General features: G+C 36.8%; 1 protein-coding gene and 1 non-coding gene across 2 annotated transcripts; one reads left to right on the top strand and one right to left on the bottom strand.

Annotated features, from left to right (window-relative positions):
* Window positions 1-907: 907 nt before the first annotated feature.
* On the bottom strand, window positions 908-1,477 carry LOC112803433 (uncharacterized mitochondrial protein AtMg00810-like). Its single transcript, XM_025846927.1, has one exon. It carries the CDS (start codon window positions 1,475-1,477, stop codon window positions 908-910), a length of 570 nt encoding a protein of 189 aa, XP_025702712.1.
* Window positions 1,478-13,638: 12,161 nt separating this feature from the next.
* LOC112804999 (small nucleolar RNA R71) lies at window positions 13,639-13,746 on the top strand. Its single transcript, XR_003203614.1, has one exon. It is a non-coding gene; the product is annotated as a small nucleolar RNA R71 (small nucleolar RNA).
* Window positions 13,747-14,085: the final 339 nt, after the last annotated feature.

A 14,085-nucleotide genomic window follows, 5' to 3' on the forward strand; every position in this document is an offset into this window, starting at 1 on the left:
TAGGGATGATAAAGAGAGTAGTCCATCCCGTTTAAAAAATTCCTCCTGCAAAATAAAGTAGATCTAAAATGTTAGTCCACCTCGCTTTTGTGACGAGATAGCGGGCTAGCGAGCTAGCCCACTTGAATCTTTTAAAAAATTAAAAATTAAAGATAAATAAAAAACGTCATATTACGATATGATTTTTTATTATCTTCTTCTCAATTTTAACTTCGATACGATTGTTTAAAATAATATTCATCAATAAAATCATTATTTTTCAAAAAATAAGTCACTTAATTTGAGCAATGTAAAATAAATAAATAAAATTAATAACAAAAAGAATAATAAAAAAAGTAAAAAATAAAAAAATGTGTTTAAAAATTATATAATTATTAATTTTATAACACTAATCACTCTTTTATTTTAAAATTTTTTTGGCTCTTACGGACCATTCCACCCCCTTCTTGCCAAAATTTGTAGGTTTGGCGGATTTTTTTTTATTGGGCAAGAACTCGGTCCATCGTTTTTGGTGGCAGGTTCAGCCCATTCTACCGCCCCTAATATTAATATACCATACGTGACCAATTAATCGCTTCATTACCCCTAACTAAATTATGGATATGATTTGGTTTGATAAATAAAAAAAATTATGTGATCATATTTGTAGTTTTAAAAAGTTGGATGGTGCTTTTTAAATATTTAAGGAGATAATTTTTAGAATAACCTGTGTTTATCAAAATTAAAAATTTTAATATAATCTCATAGAACAATAAATATTTAGATTTATCTTTAATTAAATTATTAATGTCAAACTTCATTCATAATCAAAATTCTTCATTTATTTGTGTTTATTATGATCATTTTAAATTTTAAAAGTTATTTTACAAAATATAATTATTGTTACTTATACGTATTAAAAAGCATTTTAGTTTAATTGTCGCAAAAAGATAGTACGGGCTATGGTTTGAACAATGTGTAGTTCCTTTAGTAGTTGTTGAATCGACACAAGTTCACTTTGAGTAGCAGCCAGTGAGCGGTATTCTGCTTCAGTACTGCTTCTACTAACCTTGGATTGCTTATTGCTCTTCCAAGAAATAACATTGTCTCCAAGGTAGATGCAGTAGCCTGTGATGGACGCCCAATCTGCATCAGAAAAGGCCAATAAACAAAAGTTAGAGCTCTTATGAAAAACAACTCCATGATCTAAGGTTCCCTTTGAGTATCTGAGTATCCGTTTGACTGCCTTCCAGTAGTGCAATCTTGGATCATGCATGAATTGGGATACCTTATTCACAGAATATGCTAGATCAGGTCTAGTTATTGTAACATATTGAAGTACACCTACAATAGACCTATATAGTTTTGGGTTTTCAAAATGGTCAAACTCATAAGCACTCAATTTCAGATCAGATACTGAGTAAGCATTTGTAGTGGACGGAATTGAAAGGTAAGCACGAGGTTGATGGAAGGAAGATGGAGGCGGTGGTGGGTACATGGTTAAGTAAAGAACTTGTTGTGATGCCTGTGTAGAAGTCGAACCCACATTCTGAAAATTTGGATCAAAATGATGAAAGCAATTTTAAACAATATGGCCCTGCCTTCCACATAGTTGACATTGTGGTCTGGGAGAAGAGTAATTGAATTTGCCACGTCCATGACCATTTCTTCCACCACGACCTCTTCTAAAATTACTGCTTCCATCTAGTTGAAAACCATATGATGTTGGAGCTTGAGCAAGATTAGCTATAGGAAGGATTCCTTGAGGTTTCTTATACCTTTCAATCATATCATAAAAGGCTTTGAGGAACAATTCAACCTCTGGAACCTTGTATGAGGACAATTTAGACATGACCAGTGTATTAAAAACTGTATACTCTTCTGGTAGACCATCAAAAATAGGTGAGATATGATCATCTTCTTGAATCTTGTACCCAACAGCATATAAAGAATCAACTAATTGCTGAATTTTGTTAAGGTATTTAAGAATGGTGCCAGTTTTCTTTACAGACTTCAGTTGTGCCTTCAAGCTTTGTATTCTGGTCACTGATGAATCTTCAAAGTAGTCATTAAGTGTGTTTCATACCTCATAAAAATTGTAACAGTAAAGGATCTTATTCTTGAATGGTGTTGTAACTGAGGCAAGAATTCAAGTAGACAGTGTGAGATCATCGAGTCTCCAATTCTTGAATTCAACGGTTTCAACCTTTGTTTTCTTGGCAGCATCTTCTTCAAATTGCGTTGGAACCTTGGATTGGTACAAATGATCTTCTAAGACTAAGACTTTGAATTGTGAGAAGAACCTGGTGTCTCTAGGTATTGAAATTATTATCCACCAATTTATCAGAAATTGGTGAAATTGAGTGTTTGGTGGTAGATGAATCTAATAAGGTGATTGGCATGGTAGAAAAAAAAGGAAGAAAAAAGAAAAGAGAAAGCTTTGTATTAAGCTTTGGTATGAACAGAGAAAGATTATGGATAAAAGAGAGGGATGGAACCCTAAACTTGTAGAGAAAACTAATATCATTGATTAATAGTGTGTCATGCGTTTACAATGAGTAACCCTCAAATATATAACATAGAGAAAAGAGTACCAAAAAATACCAAACTAACTACTCTTAACATACGCAATCTTTCAAATGAACATATATTTTAATCATATTTGTATAATTTTATATTACGTAACAATATTTTTAACAGAAATAAATACATAAGATATTTTTAATGTTAATATAAAATAATCTTTCATTTGTCAACTAATATAAATAAAATTTAAGTATTTGTCGAATAATATAAAATAATTTGTAATGAAAATATTATTTTAATATAATTTTTTTAACATTATAAGAATTTTATGTATAATAATTCAATTTAATAAATAAAAATTATTGTTGTAAATATTTATTTATTTAAAAGTAAAAAATTACACTAACTATGAAGAGTGTTGTGTGAACAAGACTTTTTAACAGAAGGAAAAATATAGGTGAACAATAGTATTGGTGAACAATATGAACAGTTAAAAAAGTAAATTAATTCTAAATGTAATTAATGATTTGATTAATTAAATTAATAATAACCATGTTTCAAATTTTAAAAAATAAGGATTTGCATATTGAACAATTACAGCTTTCATCTTCTCTAGTCATATCTCCTCTCTCACTCTCGGTGGACTTTCACAGTCCTGGACGCCAGCCATAGCCGCATACCTGCAGCCGATGCCGCCTCCTTTTGGTCTAACGTCCAACCAGCCTCCTAACCGACGAAAAATTTTTTTCCACAACCCACAACACGCGCACCGTGTAGTCCCCCGCAGGCCACCGCGTCCATGCATCCTGCAGCCCCCGCAGCCCAATGCGTCCACCCTCGCCGCATCTTCATCTCGGATTGATCCGGCCTAATACAGGGGAGAGTTGGGGTTGCCGCTTCACAGGTACATGACCTCTCATATCCCCTTCAATGGAGTCCAATTTTGTTGAACCGCTTTCTCATGCCCCAGCTTCCTTCACCGACGGCAATACCACGCTTTCAAGTGATAATCTTCTCAATTCTTACGACGTGGAAGGTGAAAAGTCTAATAAGGTAAGAAATGTATGTTGTGGATTGAGACGCATGTTTATTTTCATATAAATGAGATGGTTATTCTAAGCCCAACATTCTTAAAAGTTGATTGTATTCAATCCAAATTTTTTTTTATGGTGTTCTGGTTCATTAATATAGTAATTAATTAAAAGGTAATAAATCATAGATCAATTTCTATAGAAGATGAAGATGAACCATTTATTTTCTTGATCCGATAAACTATTATGTTCCCTTTTTAATAAGTTTTACTTAAATTAGTTCATTATAGGTTTAGTGTTAACTTGCTTATAGTTGCCATTAGATTCTTTTAAATTCCTCTCTCTATACTCCCATGTCATGCATGCAGAAACAAATATGTCTACATATGTAAGGAAAAGAAAAAGTACAACAGTTAATAATGAGTTTCTGACTTTTCAAAGGATAGAAAAAAAACTTGGTTTTAAGTTGTGTAGGTGTGTTTCATACGTGGCGGATCCATGCATGCTATATATAAATAATTAATTAATATAAGCCTAATTGGTAATAAATTTTTAATGATATTCGTTCTTAGAAAAAGTATGAATAAAATATTTTTTTATGACACTTGTTTAATAGTGCCGTGTCTAATTAATTTGTTTTTTTTTTGTGTATGTTTGATTGTAGGCAATAGAATGTACGGACATTAATGAGTTTGGAAGTGATGACACGGATCTTGTTGATGAGGTCTAAACTCTAGTATATTGCTGCTTTTTTTGTGAACCTCATGTTTGAATCGACCATTAATCCTCATGTTCATCGAATGATGTTTGTTTTGAACTGATTCACAGTTATCGGATCACAATTACCTTAGCAAAGACGAAATATCAAGAGTTGGAATGCGGTCTAAGCATTTGAAATTGGCCAAAGATTTTTATGCGATATACGCAAAGAAAGTCGGTTTTGTAAGTAAGATACGGAACACAAATTATGACAGGAGGACAAAGGAACTGATTAGCCAATCTATTCATTGTAATCGGGAGGTTATAATGTAACGGCCTTGTTATGGTGTTTATAAATTGTTATAAGCTGTTTAATTTGGATGTTCGAATCAATAGGCTAGCGGATGGTTACTTCTGTTGGTACCCAAATTGGTATTTTGAATAGTCATGGTGTATTGTGTGTGATCTGTTACAAGTATTTTAATTTGGATGTTCGATTCAATAGACTAGCGGATGTTTATTTCTATTGGTACCCAGATGGTTATTTGGAATAGTATGGCCATATGGGTGTAGTGTGTGTGATCAGTTGCAAGTATTTTAATATGGATGTTCGATTCAATAGGATAGCAGATGGTTATTTTTACTGGTACCCAAATGGTTATTCGTAATAGTCTTGGTGTAGAGTATGTGATCAGTTACAAGTAGTAAAGACTGGACGTTTAATTCTATAGGCTAACAGATGGTTATCTCTATTGTCACCCAAATGGTTATTTGTAATAGTCTTGGTGTAGTGTGTAAATAGTAACAAATAGTAGAGGCTGGATGTTCGATTCCATATTATAGCGGATAATTATTTTTATTGGTACCCAGATGGTTATTCTTAACTAATAGCTTTTATGCTTTGCTAATATCTTGAAACAGAATTAAAGTTATTAGAGAACTAAAAATGTTATTCACCATGAAAATTTATCCTTTGTGTTGTAACAAAATTCCACCGCGAAAACACGTAAACAATATGAAAAAGGTATTTGTGGTCTTAAGACTAAGGTCTAATTTGGGTTAACAACTTAAATAAGCTCTTTTGGAAAAAGAGCTTAAAGTAGAAGGACTTCTCTTAATAGCAACTTATAAAAAAATTATTTTATGTTAATTTTTAGTTATAAAAGTACTTATTCTAAAATTGCAGTGTTTGGATAAATAACTCAAAAAATACAATTTTTTTACATAAGAGAATGGATATTAAAATTATAATTCACAATAATCTTGATGGCAATGCCAAAGAAATGATTGTATAGTTAGTATTTGTTGTTTTATTGTGCATGATATGGTAGGTAAAAATAAAAAATAAATATAAAATGTGTTCAATGTATATTTTGTTAATGTTTTTTAGTTTTTTTATTGTGACTTTTCATAATTCAAAAGTAAAAAAAAAAAGTAGCTTTTGTTACTTTCCAAACGGGCTCTAAGTACATCTATTACTTTCTCTGATTCCGGTTCTTCCTCATAGGTTCATCAATGTCCTAGTGCTTGGTGCTGTGAAAGGTGATTTAACCTCCTTTTTCTTGTTTCTTGGACGGTTGTGGCGTACATGTTCTTCATTTTGGTCCAACAAAGTTCGCACATGTTCAATTAATCCATTGTGTGCTCCCATGATAATATCCTCCATAATCTCCACTCTCATTGCCTGAAGCATATCTGAATGGTATTTGCATCCATCTTTTCTTCCAAAATTGAACACCGTCCTTTATATAAATTAAAGGTCAATCAACTGAACCAGAAACAGATAAAGAATTAAATAATAAAATATCAAGCCCAGGCTCTATCAAATTTCAAACATGTTTTCTTTAATCCAATGATCCATGTACCATGTGATATTACTATCCATGCTTTAATTAAAAAAAACATATGAAAATCAACAGCATAACACCCACAGTCGTGTGCAGTAAGAGTACATAGGCAGTTAAAAAAAATCAAGTTAAACAAGGTCCTTGGAAGCATAGCTGTTAAAAATTGAACTTCTAATTACGTAAGTTCCCAAAATAAGTACTAATATAACCAGCTTGGTAGGCTCCATAGATTTGCAACATCAGAAACTGCTACCTAAATGATGTAGCTCATGTAACATTTTTTCATCCATCTTTTCTTACAAAATTGAACATCCGTCATTTATAGTAATTAAAGGTCAATCAAATGAACTAGAAACAGATAAAGAATTAAATACTAAAATATCAATCACAGGCTCCATCAAATTTCAAACATGTTTGCTTTAATCCAAGGATCCATGCACCATGTGATATTACTATCCATGCTTTAATTTAAAAAAAATATATGAAAATCAACAGCATAAAACCCATAGTCGTGTGCAGTAAAAGTACATAGGCAGTTAAAAAAATCCAGTTAAACAAGGACTTTGGAAGCATAGCTGTTAAAAATTGAACTTTTTATTACATAAATCACCAAAACAAGTCCTAATATAACCAGCTTGCTAGGCTCCATAGATTTTCAACATCAGAAATCGCTACCTAAATCATGTAGATCATGTCACAATGCTCAACTTTAGCCATTCATCCAGTATAATTTTCCCATCGCAAGTATTAAAAAAATCAAACAGACAAATTAACTTAAAAAAATTCAAGGCAACGCATTTTTTATTTCGATCTGGTGTGTCAGAGGGACTAATCATACAGACTTACTCACTGCTTTAAAAGTCTAAAGCTAGTTTATTTATCACACCTATCTCTTCAATATCAAACATACATAATCAGATAATTTAACAGTTTTTCAATTGTGACAGCCTTTTAGGTTAGGTTTTGTAATGAACAAAAAAATTTAACATCCTCAACCTAATTTCTATCTTTCCTGTAAAAAATGTTCAACCATCCATTCATGTATAAAATGACCATCCGATTATATTCGTTAAACAACTCACAAAGCAACATATTCATAGCACCTGCTTCACACGAATTGTTGACTTACTAACACCCGGAGGCAAAATAAACCCAAATACAGTAAATCATTAAAAAAAAAAAGACGCAACAACTTGGATGATCAGAAACATGTACGTGTCATTATTCCTATGAACTTCCATATGTTCACAAACACTTGGAGAAGTCAAACAGGCCCAGAAATTTCCGCAAGCAGCCATTCTATGGTAGTGAAAATAAAAGTTACTATTGGTGCGCGAAATTGTGATCAATACTTTTCACAACTCAAATAATCCCCGGTGATGAACCCCAAAAAACGTGGTGTTCAATACCATGGCATAAACACAACTTCGCACAACTAACCAGCAAGTATACTGGGTCGTCCAAGTAATAAACCTTACGCGAGTAAGGGTCGATCCCACAGAGATTGTTAGTATGAAGCAAGCTATGGTCATCTTGTAAATCTTAGTCAGGCAAACTCAAATGGATATGGTGATATACGAATAAAACATAAAGATAAGGATAGAGATACTTATGTAATTCATTGGTGGGAATTTCAGATAAGCGCATGAAGCTGTTGTGTCCCTTCCGTCTCTCTGCTTTCCTACTGTCTTCATCCAATCCTTCTTACTCCTTTCCATGGCAAGCTTATGCAAGGGTTTCACCGTTGTCAGTGGCTACCTCCCATCCTCTCAGTGGAAATGTTCAACGCACCCTGTCACGGCACGGCTATCCATCTGTCGGTTCTCAATCAGGCCAGAATAGAATCCAGTGATTCTTTTGCGTCTGTCACTAACGCCCCACCTTCAGGAGTTTGAAGCACGTCACAGTCATTCAATCATTGAATCCTACTCAGAATACCATAGACAAGGTTAAACCTTCCGGATTCTCTTGAATGCCGCCATCAGTTCTGGCCTATACCACGAAGACTCTGATCTCACGGAATGGCTGGCTCGGTTGTCAGGCGAGCGCTCGGTTGTCAGGCGATCAACCATGCATCGTGTATCAGGAATCCAAGAGATATTCACCAATCTAAGGTAGAACGGAGGTGGTTGTCAGGCACACGTTCATAGGTGAGAATGATGATGAGTGTCACGGATCATCACATTCATCAAGTTGAAGAACAAGTGATATCTTAGAACAAGAACAAGCAGAATTGAATAGAAGAACAATAGTAATTGCATTAATACTCGAGGTACAGCAGAGCTCCACACCTTAATCTATGGTGTGTAGAAACTCCACCGTTGAAAATACATAAGAACAAGGTCTAGGCATGGCCGTGAGGCCAGCCTCCCAATGATCTAAGATAGCATGAGAACAAAGATAGCTACCCAGATATCTAAATACAATAGTAAAAGGTCCTACTTATAGAGAACTAGTAGCCTAAGGTTTACAGAGATGAGTAAATGACATAAAAATCCACTTCCGGGCCCACTTGGTGTGTGCTTGGGCTGAGCAATGAAGCATTTTCGTGTAGAGACTCTTCTTGGAGTTAAACGCCAGCTTTTGTGCCAGTTTGGGCGTTTAACTCCCATTTTGGTGCCAGTTCCGGCGTTTAACGCTGGAAATTCTGAAGATGACTTTGAACGCCGGTTTGGGCCATCAAATCTTGGGTAAAGTATGAACTATCATATATTGCTGGAAAGCCCAGGATGTCTACTTTCCAACGCCGTCGAGAGCGCGCCAATTGGGCTTCTGTAGCTCCAGAAAATCCACTTCGAGTGCAGAGAGGTCAGAATCCAACAGCATCTGCAGTCCTTTTCAGTCTCTGAATCAGATTTTTGCTCAGGTCCCTCAATTTCAGCCAGAAAATACCTGAAATCACAGAAAAACACACAAACTCATAGTAAAGTCCAGAAAAGTGAATTTTAACTAAAAACTAATAAAAATATACTAAAAACTAACTAGATCATACTAAAAACATACTAAAAACAATGCCAAAAAGCGTACAAATTATCCGCTCATCACAACACCAAACTTAAATTGTTGCTTGTCCTCAAGCAACTGAAAATCAAATAAGATAAAAAGAAGAGAATATGCAATGAATTCCAAAAACATCTATGAAGATCAGTATTAATCAGATGAGCGGGGCTTTTAGCTTTTTGCCTCTGAACAGTTTTGGCGTCTCACTCTATCCTTTGAAATTCAGAATGATTGGCTTCTTTAGGAACTCAGAATCCAGATAGTGTCATTGATTCTCCTAGTTAAGTATGATGATTCTTGAACATAGCTATTTATTGAGTCTTGGCTGTGGCCCAAAGCACTCTGTCTTCCAGTATTACCACCAGATACATACATGCCACAGACACATAATTGGGTGAACCTTTTCAGATTGTGACTCAGCTTTGCTAGAGTCCCCAACTAGAGGTGTCCAGGGTTCTTAAGCACACTCTTTTTGCCTTGGATCACAACTTTATTTCTCTTTTTCTCTTTTTTTTTCCGTTTTCTTTTCTCTTTTTCTTTTTCGTTTTTCTCCTTCTTTTTTTATATATTTTTTTTGTTTTCACTGCTTTTTCTTGCTTCACGAATCATTTTTATGATTTTTCAGATCCTCAGTAACATGTCTCCTTTTTCATCATTCTTTCAAGAGCCAACATTCATGAACCACAAATTCAAGATACATATGCACTGTTTAAGCATACATTCAGAAAACAAAAATATTGCCACCACATCAAAATAATTAAACTGTTATAAAATTCAAAATTCATGCAATTCTTTTCTTTTTCAATTAAGTACATCTTTCATTTAAGAGAGGTGATGGATTCATAGGACATTCATAACTTTAAGGCATAGACAGTAAGACACTAATGATCACAAGACTCAAACATAGACAAGCATAAGCATAAAATTCAAGAAACAGGAAAATAAAGAACAAGAAAATTAAAGAACGGGTCCACCTTAGTGATGGCGGCTTGTTCTTCCTCTTGAAGATCCTATGGAGTGCTTGAGCTCCTCAATGTCTCTTCCTTGTCTTAATTGCTCCTCTCTCATGATTCTTTGATCTTCTCTAATTTCATGGAGGAGAATGGAATGTTCTTGGTGCTCCACCCTTAGTTGTCCCATGTTGGAACTCAGTTCTCCTAGGGAGGTGTTTAGTTGCTCCCAATAGTTTTGTGGAGGAAAGTGCATCCCTTGAGGAATCTCAGGGACCTCATGATGAGTGGGATCTCTTGTGTGCTCCATCCTCTTCTTAGTGATGGGCTTGGCCTCATCAATGGGGATGTCTCCCTCTATGTCAACTCCAACTGAATAACAGAGGTGACAAATGAGATGAGGAAAGGCTAACCTTGCCAAGGTAGAGGACTTGTCCGCCACCTTATAGAGTTCTTGGGATATAACCTCATGAACTTCTATTTCTTCTCCAATCATGATGCTATGAATCATGATAGCCCGGTCTATGGTAACTTCGGACCGGTTGCTAGTGGGAATGATTGAGCGTTGTATAAACTCTAACCATCCTCTAGCCACGGGTTTGAGGTCATGCCTTCTCAATTGAACCGGCTTTCCTCTTGAATCTCTCTTCCATTGGGCGCCCTCTTCACAAATGACTGTGAGGACTTGGTCCAACCTTTGATCAAAGTTGACCCTTCTAGTGTAAGGATGTTCATCTCCTTGCATCATGGGCAAGTTGAATGCCAACCTTACATTTTTCGGACTAAAATCCAAGTATTTTCCCCGAACCATAGTAAGCCAATTCTTTGGATCCGGGTTCACACTTTGATCATGGTTCTTGGTGATCCATGCATTGGCATAGAACTCTTGAACCATTAAGATTTCGACTTGTTGAATGGGGTTGGTAAGAACTTCCCAACCTCTCCTTCGGATCTCATGTCGGATCTCCGGATATTCACCCTTTTTGAGTTTGAAAGGGACCTCGGGGATCACCTTTTTCAAGGCCACAACTTCATAGAAGTGGTCTTGATGCACCCTTGAGATGAATCTCTCCATCTCCCATGACTCGGAGGTAGAAGCTTTTGCCTTCCCTTTCCTCTTTCTAGAGGTTTCTCCGGCCTTGGATGCCATAAATGGTTATGGAAAAACAAAAAGCAATGCTTTTACCACACCAAACTTAAAAGGGTTGCTCGTCCTTGAGCAAAAGAAGAAAGAAGAGAGTAGAAGAAGAAGAAATGAGAAAGAAGGGAATGGCTTAGTGTTCGGCCAAAAAGGGGAAGAAGTGGTTAGACTTGAAGGGTGAGGTAGGTGGGGATTTATGAAGGATGGATGTGAGTGGTGAAGAGAAAGATGGGATTTGATAGGTGAAGGGTTTTTGGGGAAGAGGTGTTGAGGTGATTGGTGAAGAAGAGAGAGAGTGGTAGGGTAGGTGGGGATCCTGTGGGGTCCACAGATCCTGAGGTGTCAAGGAAAAGTCATCCCTGCACCAAATGGCATGCAAAATTGCATTTTGAGCCAATTCTGGCGTTAAACGCCGGGCTGGTGCCCATTTCTAGCGTTTAACGCCAAGTTCTTGCCCTTTTCTGGCGTTTAACGCCAGTCTGGTGCCCCTTTCTGGCGTTAAACGCCCAGAATGGTGCCAGACTGGGCGTTAAACGCCCATCTGCTAGCCTTACTGGCGTTTAAACGCCAGCAGGATCTTCCTCCAGGGTGTGCTATTTTTCTTTCTGTTTTTCATCCTGTTTTTGCTTTTTCAATTGTTTTTGTGACTTCTCATGATCATCAACCTACAGAAAACATAAAATAACAAAGAAAAATATATAAAATATAACATTGGGTTGCCTCCTAACAAGCGCTTCTTTAATGTCAATAGCTTGACAGTGGGCTCTCATGGAGCCTCACAGATGCTCAGAGCAATGTTGGAACCTCCCAACACCAAACTTAGAGTTTGAGTGTGGGGGTTCAACACCAAACTTAGAAGTTGGTTGTGGCCTCCCAACACCAAACTTAGAGTTTGACTGTGGGGGCTCTGTTTGGCTCTGTTTTGAGAGAAGCTCTTCATGCTTCTTCTCCATGGTGACAGAGGGATATTCTTGAGCTTTAAACACAAAGGATTCTTCATTCACTTGAATGATCAATTCTCCTCTATCAACATCAATCACAGCCTTTGCTGTGGCTAGGAAGGGCCTGCCAAGGATGATGGATTCATCCATGCACTTCCCAGTCTCTAGGACTATGAAATCAGTAGGGATGTAGTGGTTTTCAACTTTTACCAGAACATCCTCTACAAGTCCATAAGCTTGTTTTCTTGAGTTGTCAGCCATCTCTGGTGAGATTTTTGCAGCTTGCACCTCAAAGATCCCTATCTTCTCCATTACAGAGAGAGGCATGAGGTTTACACTTGACCCTAGGTCACACAAGGCCTTCTTGAAGGTCATGGTGCCTATGGTACAAGGTATTGAGAATTTCCCAGGATCTTGTCTCTTTTGAGGTAATTTCTGCCTAGACAAGTCATATAGTTCTTTGGTGAGCAAAGGAGGTTCATCCTCCCAAGTCTCATTTCCAAATAACTTGTCATTTAGCTTCATGATTGCTCCAAGGTATTTAGCAACTTGCTCTTCAGTGACATACTCTTCCTCTTCAGAAGAAGAATACTCATCAGAGCTCATGAATGGCAGAAGTAAGTCCAATGGAATCTCTATGGTCTCATTTTGAGCCTCAGATTCCCATGGTTCCTCATTGGGGAACTCATTGGAGGTCAGTGGACGTCCATGGAGGTCTTCCTCCGTGGCATTCACTGCCTCTTCCTCCTCTCCTAATTCGGCCATGTTGTTGGCCTTGCACTCTCCTTTTGGATTTTCTTCTGTATTGCTTGGAAGAGTACTAGGAGGAGGTTCAGTAACTTTCTTGCTCAGCTGACCCACTTGTGCCTCCAAATTTCTAATGGAGGACCTTGTTTCAGTCATGAAACTTTGAGTGGTTTTGATTAGATCAGAGACCATGGTTGCTAAGTCAGAGGTGTTCTGCTTAGAACTCTCTGTCTGTTGCTGAGAAGATGATGGAAAAGGCTTGCTATTGCTAAACCTATTTCTTCCACCATTATTGTTATTGAAACCTTGTTGAGGTCTCTGTTGATCCTTCCATGAGAAATTTGGATGATTTCTCCATGAAGGATTATAGGTGTTTCCATAGGGTTCTCCCATGTAATTTACCTCTTCCATTGAAGGGTTCTCAGGATCATAAGCTTCTTCTTCAGATGAAGCTTCCTTAGTACTACCTGGTGCATTTTGCATTCCAGACAGACTTTGAGAAATCATATTGACTTGTTGAGTCAATATTTTGTTCTGAGCCAATACGGCATTCAGAGTGTCAATCTCAAGAACTCCTTTCTTCTGATTAGTCCCATTGTTCACAGGATTTCTCTCAGAAGTGTACATAAATTGGTTATTTGCAACCATTTCAATCAGCTCTTGAGCTTCTGTAGGCGTCTTCTTCAAATGAAGAGATCCTCCAGCAGAGCTATCCAAAGACATCTTGGACAGTTCAGAGAGACCATCATAGAAAATACCTATGATGCTCCATTCAGAAAGCATATCAGAGGGGCACTTTCTGATTAATTGTTTGTATCTTTCCCAAGCTTCATAGAGGGATTCTCCTTCCTTCTGTCTGAAGGTTTGGACTTCCACTCTAAGCTTACTCAATTTTTGAGGTGGAAAGAACTTTGCCAAGAAGGCATTGACTAGCTTTTCCCAAGAGTTCAGGCTTTCTTTAGGTTGTGAGTCCAACCATGTCCTAGCTCTGTCTCTCACAGCAAAAGGGAATAGCATAAGTCTGTAGACCTCAGGGTTAACCCCATTAGTCTTGACAGTGTCACAGATTTGCAAGAACTCAGCTAAGAACTGATGAGGATCTTCCAATGGAAGTCCATGAAACTTGTAATTCTGTTGCATTAGAGAAACTAATTGAGGCTTAAGCTCAAAGTTGTTTGCTCCAATGGCAGGGATAAAGATGCTTCTCCCATAGAAGTCGGGAGT

Source organism: Arachis hypogaea, chromosome 5, assembly GCF_003086295.3.
Source record: "Arachis hypogaea cultivar Tifrunner chromosome 5, arahy.Tifrunner.gnm2.J5K5, whole genome shotgun sequence".
Lineage (NCBI taxonomy): Eukaryota > Viridiplantae > Streptophyta > Magnoliopsida > Fabales > Fabaceae > Arachis > Arachis hypogaea.

What these genes read in the sequence shown, in the direction of transcription:
- LOC112803433 (XM_025846927.1), bottom strand. Translation starts at nt 1,477, where the DNA reads ATGTACCCACCACCGCCTCCATCTTCCTTCCATCAACCTCGTGCTTAC.